General features: G+C 41.0%; 1 protein-coding gene across 3 annotated transcripts in view; it reads left to right on the forward strand.

The window, feature by feature from the left end:
• LARP1B (La ribonucleoprotein 1B) overlaps window positions 1-4,521 on the forward strand; it is a 97,144-nt gene extending 92,623 nt beyond the window's left edge. For all 3 annotated transcript variants that reach the window (XM_069091280.1, XM_069091261.1, XM_069091272.1), the window contains exons 17-19: window positions 1,371-1,480; window positions 1,830-1,957; window positions 3,200-4,521. In XM_069091280.1, the coding sequence (XP_068947381.1) occupies window positions 1,371-1,480; window positions 1,830-1,957; window positions 3,200-3,448 (487 nt within the window). In that variant the 3' untranslated portion in view covers window positions 3,449-4,521. The remainder of the gene's footprint in view (window positions 1-1,370; window positions 1,481-1,829; window positions 1,958-3,199) is intronic.
• The last annotated feature ends 2,164 nt before the right edge of the window (window positions 4,522-6,685 follow it).

Below are 6,685 nucleotides of genomic sequence, written 5' to 3' on the forward strand. Positions count from 1 at the left end.
CTGTAACGATCCTCACTTTACATTCAAGGACACAGAGGCAGGCAGCAGTGAAGCGGCTTGTTTGGCAGGTCTTTGTGCCTCTGTTCTTTGCCTTCTCTCCACTCCATACTTTGCTGCCTACAGTAGGGGTTAGCCTGAGGTGGGAGGAGAACAATGCCCTAATTTATGCCAGCATAGATCCTCTACCACCCCCTGTCATCCCTGGATCCAGGCTTCCTACAAAGGATTCACGAGTAGGGACAAACCAGAATCCAGACTGCCTGACATCCTCCTGGGCCCCGGCCAAGGGTGGGAACTGTGTTCTACCCAGAGTGTCCTTGTCCCACCTACTCCTTGGGCTGTGATCCACCGAAGCCCGCTGGCTGGCCTGCAGCAAAGTGAGAGAGGACAGACACTAGGTCAGCCTTCACGTGCCCAGCAAAGTGGGGATGATGTTGGGGCTTTGTATACTCCTGCAAACACAGAAACAGGAAGATCATTTCACACCCCTCTTCCTAAATGGTGCCATAATGAATGTCTCTGTGCTGCAGCTCAAGTGTGATCCACAGTAGTTATAGCAGACCGGATGTATTCCTTCATGGTGCTCAAATGTCACTCCCTGTGAGTGGTTTAGTCAGCCTTTGTGGAGGACAAAACCCAAATAAAAATGGTGTTTGAATTCAGAAGCTTCTGTAATTATAGAAAGTAAACTGGTATACAAAGGCCTAGTTCATCCAGCTCCTCACCATTCCTAGACACATACATTGAAAGGACATGGCTGTTTCTTGTTGTTGGCTTTTCTCCTGGCTTCCCAGGAAAGAAGCATGACTGACTCATTTCCTTAACTTTCAGGAAGGAGGAGCTAGTGGGAGCACAGTGACTTCATGCCAGGTAGCGCAAGCAAGAGTGGTGTGGACAGGCACATAGGCACAAGCCACAGCCAGAACTTAGAGGCCGCTGTCCACACATCTTTTGTTTCAGTTACAAATTAAAGACAAAGCTAAGTAGAAACTAACTTTCGATTGCATGATAGCTAGCCTCAAATCCTCTTACATATTCCTTACATACCTACCCATTCTTGATGTCCTGGTCCTGGTCCTTGTACTACCATCAGTGCACTGGCTTCGGGAGGAGCACTGTGGACCATCTGAGCTGTCCCCGTGACCTTCGCGAAGCCATATAATAAGACTTAGCCACAGGGTCCAAATACAGAGGAAAATCTTGTACAGAAATTTACGTTCCTAAAGCAGTTGCATCACCCTTTCACTTGGATTGTCATTGCTATTGCTCCCTTCCATTTGTTGTAGTTAATGAATTGATTATATTATCATTGAAAAAAAATAGATTGAACAACTGAATGTTTATCTCTCACCTCCCTCATCCCCTTTCAGATATGGGTTAGAATGTCTGTTCAGGTTTTATAGTTATGGACTGGAAAAAAAATTCAGACAAGAGATCTTCAAGGATTTCCAAGAAGAAACCAAAAAAGATTATGAATCAGGTATGAAATCTGATTTTATCATATTTAAAATTTGGGGCCTGATCCTACTCGTGAATAAGGAGAGTAATAAGTAGCTAAATATTTAGATGTATGTAACCTAGGACTTGTTGGATCGAGCTTGATAAAGGATAGAGATTCTCATGCTCCCCTCTTGACATGCTGGGAAATGACAGCTGCTGTCTGGAAAGAGGCAGCGTTGGTTGGGGCGCTGGGGCCACACCTGGAGTGAAGCACATGGATGCTTTTGAAATCTTGTGATCAAGATGCTATTAATATGTTCACTTTGTTAATCACAGGATCTGGCCCAGTACCATAAATGTAATTCTTGTGTGTATTGTTCTGTTACCAGGTCAGCTGTATGGATTAGAAAAGTTTTGGGCCTATCTAAAATACTCCCAGTCTAAGACTCAGTCTATTGACCCAAAACTCCAAGAATACCTCTGTAGCTTTAAGAGGTTAGAAGACTTCCGAGTTGATGTAAGTTTTAAAATCCTCCTCTAATCTTTTGTTAACGTTTGTGTTTGGATCTGGTGTGGGGTGTCAGCACCTCCCTTAAACTTCACGCTTCATAGTTTCCCGAATAAAGTTGTGGTGGGCTGTCCTTTTATGTGAAGGTGGTGGCTACTGTCCTCCGGGCCCTGCTTGAAAAGAGAAGCCATTAAGGCTTGGGATCCCAAAACAAAATGTTTGTTTGAAAACTAGTTCATTGTGTTTTCTATTTTTACTTAACATTAGTTAGTAATTTTTTTATATGTTTGGACAGAATGTCTTTTTATGATTATCTTAAGTGTCAATTGGAAAACATGTTTTAAATTTTAATCTTAAGAGTCTTCTTCCAGTCACCATCCAGGCCAGTGGTTCCCAGACTTAACGGCGGCACCTCTGTGGGTTTCCATAATGCCCTGTGCTGCTTTTTGCATCCTTCCAACAGCCCAAAGCCTGTCTTGTTGGCACGGAAGCCCACCAAACAGTTGTTCATAAACCAACGGCTGTGGTGCCCATTATCCCTTTGGAGCTGTCTCTAAACCTCCCCCAAGATATTTGGACTTCAGGACGGAAACACTCATGTGATGGTGCATGCCATGATGTGGGAGCAAGGCTCCTTATCCTAAGCTTTGTGAGCATTCTGGGGGGATGGACATGGAAGGAGCAAGAGAGGAAAGGGGGAAGGGAGAGAGAAGAGTCCGGGGCCCCCGGTGCTCTGAGAGATTTGAAAAGAAGAGGACAGAGGAGGCAGATCTTTGGCTCTCCTTTTTGTGTGCCTGGATTTAATGTCCCTGAGCTGGAGTTGTCTGACAAGTCTGTGACTGTTCCATGGGAGGTGGTGAAGCCATTTCTCTCACATGGCCTGGCAGCTCCTGTTGAATTTGAGCCAGGAGCCCAGGCCTTCTCTTAAACGTTATCATTAGAGAAGAGGGATGCAGGATGACTTAAGGCAAATTAAATGTTAGCCTCATGGTCCAAATTCCAGGGTCCCTAAAGAAAAATGTTAGCCAGAATCATTGGTTTTTTGCATCATCTCATTGTTTTAGAGGTCAGGAGCCCTGAGAAGGCAAAGTGACTTGTTAGGACCATAAGCAGGTCACCTACAGTAGATAGCAGAGCCTGGTTTTAAAATCAGATTCCTCTTGCCCCTAGACCATGGTTCTTTGACCTTTTTAAGTTGCCAAAATCCACATCTCTGCTTATTTAAATCATATCCCCTTTGTTCACACACAGCCTCCTATTAGTGAGGAATTTGGGAGGAAAAGACATTCTTCAGCTTCTACTGGTGAGGAAAGTAGTCGCCGTAGACCTCCATCTAATTCTTCTTCAAAGCCACTCAATGCTGCCAAACCTCCTGCTACCCACCAGCCTCAGGTCCCAATAAACTCTCCCCGAAGGAATGCTTCACAGGAGTCCATTGACAATTTACCCCAGAACGGCGCTGCCTCAGAATCAGCAGACGGCGAGACGCCCAAGAAATAGACTCTTGTGAAAGCTGTTTGCCCTTGAAATCAGCATTTACATCAGTATTTTATTTCAAGGATCTTTGGGGAAAATGTTCTCATGCTTGATTGTGGGGGTTGGAACACAAAAAGGGAGGACAAAGGGTAGCGGCTCCTAACACGAGAGAAATTCCAAACGTTTTCCCCTCATTTCTAGTGGAATAGGTTAGGTTTGGGGACCTTCAATAGAGATCCTCAAGTAATGTCTTTTGGTTTCAGTATTTCTGTCTTAGAGCTATTGTTTACAAGAACTGCATTCCCTGATTCCATGCAACAAGAGTGGGAATGCCTTACATTTCAGCTCATGCTTCTTAAAGAAGAGAGAGTCTGTTTTACTCACCTCAGCCACAGAGCTTTCTTCACCCATTTTCCCCATTATCAACTAATATTTGTACTTATAAGAGACAAAGGAAGATTACGTGTGTATATTTTAAATTTAGAAAGAGGATCTGAAGCAATATGTTCCCTCCCAGATATATAAATATTAAAGGAAACCTTTTTTTACACAAGTGATAGTCCATGGGAGGACCTGCAGTTACGTTGAAGTGTACGCACTTTGGGTGCTGGGCTTTGCTTTTTGGTGTGTATGTTTTTGGGGTGGGGGTGGGGAACTCATATTCAGGATCTCCATAGTTAGTGTTGTGTTGGGTATGAAGTTCACATCTATCTGCTGGTTAAGTTTTAGGAAAGATTTGCTTTTTAAATTGATTCTTATATACGAACTTGAGCAAGTAATTAAAACTGGGTTAGGGCTGATTTGAGTATTGTCCTAAATTCATTAAATCTTGCACTACTTTAAATACATCTGCTGTTTATACTTCTGCAGGTGGGTAATATGACAGTCAGATTATCCTCAATTTAAGAGGTATTTCGTTTTTCCATTTTGTTTCTTTTAATCCTTATTTTGTGCTCATAAAGTGTTTACAAGAGAGTTATAGCAGATTGATTTCTAATTTTTCTTTTTTTTTGCCATTTCAACTGATGTAAATGATAGTTTCAGTTTATTTTGTGGGAAATTAAAAAATAAAGCACTCATTCTGAATTGATTCTGAATTGATTTTTAATTTTTTTTTCTGTCAAGAATATATTTATTTGAAAAGCTGGAATTTAAAATTTTTGTTAAGGGGATAACTTTGCATTCTGTGAGAGTTAAGTCTTAATGGCAACCTTGTGATAATCCATTTTTACATTTAAGTTTGATTCAAATACATTTTGGTGTTTTACAAGCAACTGGATGTCTAACACTGAATTCTTTATCGTCTTCTTGTGGGGGTGGATTTCGTCTCTTTCTCATGCAACAGCACTTAGACATGTGGCTCCCTTTGGGTGGTAGGTAAATGAGGGGGAAGGGGGTCATCCATGATGAATGTTCACTAGCTTAGTGTCCATGTACAAAGACTATTCTTCAGTTCCACCGTTTGGGGGCTAGTTTTTGTAATTCGATACCTTTAAAATAGTAAGAGTTTGTCTTCAACTTGTTGTTTTAACCGTTCAGAGACCAAATTCTACGGGGACAGTGGACAGGTCATACCATGCAGTTTTAGTGGATTAGAATCTTCCCCCTGCCACCCAGCAGTATGTAAGCTCCTTGAGGGCAGGGACTGTCATTTTAAAATCTTTTGTACCCACAGCTCCTAGCACATAGCTGGCACTTAATAAATGTTGGTTAAATCACATTGAATAGAATTATGAATGTATTTTTACTTTGAAGTAGATATGCAGTTCTGGCTTTTAAAAAAAAATCTTGAAACAAGATTGTATGTGATTAATTTGAAAAGTGGCCCATTTTTAATAGGAAAAATGAACTGACATTTAAAAGAATCACTACCATCCATCTTGTGGCACATAGACATTTAAAACCTACATAAAATTCAAGATTATACATGGAAATAACAGTTAATACTGAAATTAAAAATGCTTGCAATACATATAGACATGTGTTCATGCATGCACACAAAGAAAAGATTTTAAGTACTGACTATTTTTAAAATTCAGGAAACTGTGTCCATATTTAGCTTATGTAACTTCTGGTATAACTTGCCAGAATTTTATAAAATTCACATTATGTAGAAAACAGTGATTAGGAGCTCTTGAACCCATCCAAAGAGACTTTTAAAAAATAATTATGGTTTATATTAATGTTTACTGTATAAAAAAATAAAAAGTCTTTCTATTATGAAAATAATTGTGACCTCAGGAACCTCCTGGAAAGATCCACGACAATGGGAGATGTCTGCTAGGTGATGCAATTATATAACCCACTCCTTGTGGTTTTAGCTTTGCCCTAAGTTATCAAGAAAGTTTCCCAAAATGGCCCATATCCCCCAAATATGGAGCCAACCCTGATACTGACCTGACAATCAATCAGGATATGCTTGACGACAAATACATTAGCCTGTTTTAAAAAACCAGTGTGAAACCCCTTAGTACCACTTGCAAATTGTTCAGTTATATCCAAAGGAATAATTCTGTGAGACTGGAGTACTCTGTGGCAGCTGCCTATGAACCACCTGCTAAATCTCAGTATGAAAAAGCAGTGGCCGTAATGTCTGCCTCACTAAAGAATCCTGGCACATTTGGAAGTTAAAATGATTTGCCGTATTATTGAGATATGCTTAAACTGTAGGTTGGGGATTTTGGCTAGAGCTTTCGCTCCAAACTTATTGAGAGACTTATGGACAATGGGCACTTTTAAAGGCAAGGTCATTCATTTAATTTCAGAAAAATTAATTGAAATAGCTATAAAGGAACTACCAAAGGTGAGAGTGGGGAGGGAACAAACCAAAAACCTCGGGTGAGATGGATTCACAGGTGAATTTCCCTCAAGCTTTTTAAAGAACTTTAAATATCCCCTTTGTTCACACACAGCCTCCTATTAGTGAGGAATTTGGGAGGAAAAGACATTCTTCAGCTTCTACTGGTGAGGAAAGTAGTCGCCGTAGACCTCCATCTAATTCTTCTTCAAAGCCACTCAATGCTGCCAAACCTCCTGCTACCCACCAGCCTCAGGTCCCAATAAACTCTCCCTGAAGGAATGCTTCACAGGAGTCCATTGACAATTTACCCCAGAACGGCGCTGCCTCAGAATCAGCAGACGGCGAGACGCCCAAGAAATAGACTCTACAAATTATTCTTAAAAACTGGGAAAGCAGATAGTCTTAATAACTAAATCAGCACAAAGCACAGCAATTTGTAGACTAATATTTGTGAAAGGCAA

This window comes from Petaurus breviceps, unplaced genomic scaffold (genome assembly GCF_028583685.1).
Source record: "Petaurus breviceps papuanus isolate PSGF00001 unplaced genomic scaffold, PetGlider_PUasm1.0 126, whole genome shotgun sequence".
NCBI lineage: Eukaryota > Metazoa > Chordata > Mammalia > Diprotodontia > Petauridae > Petaurus > Petaurus breviceps.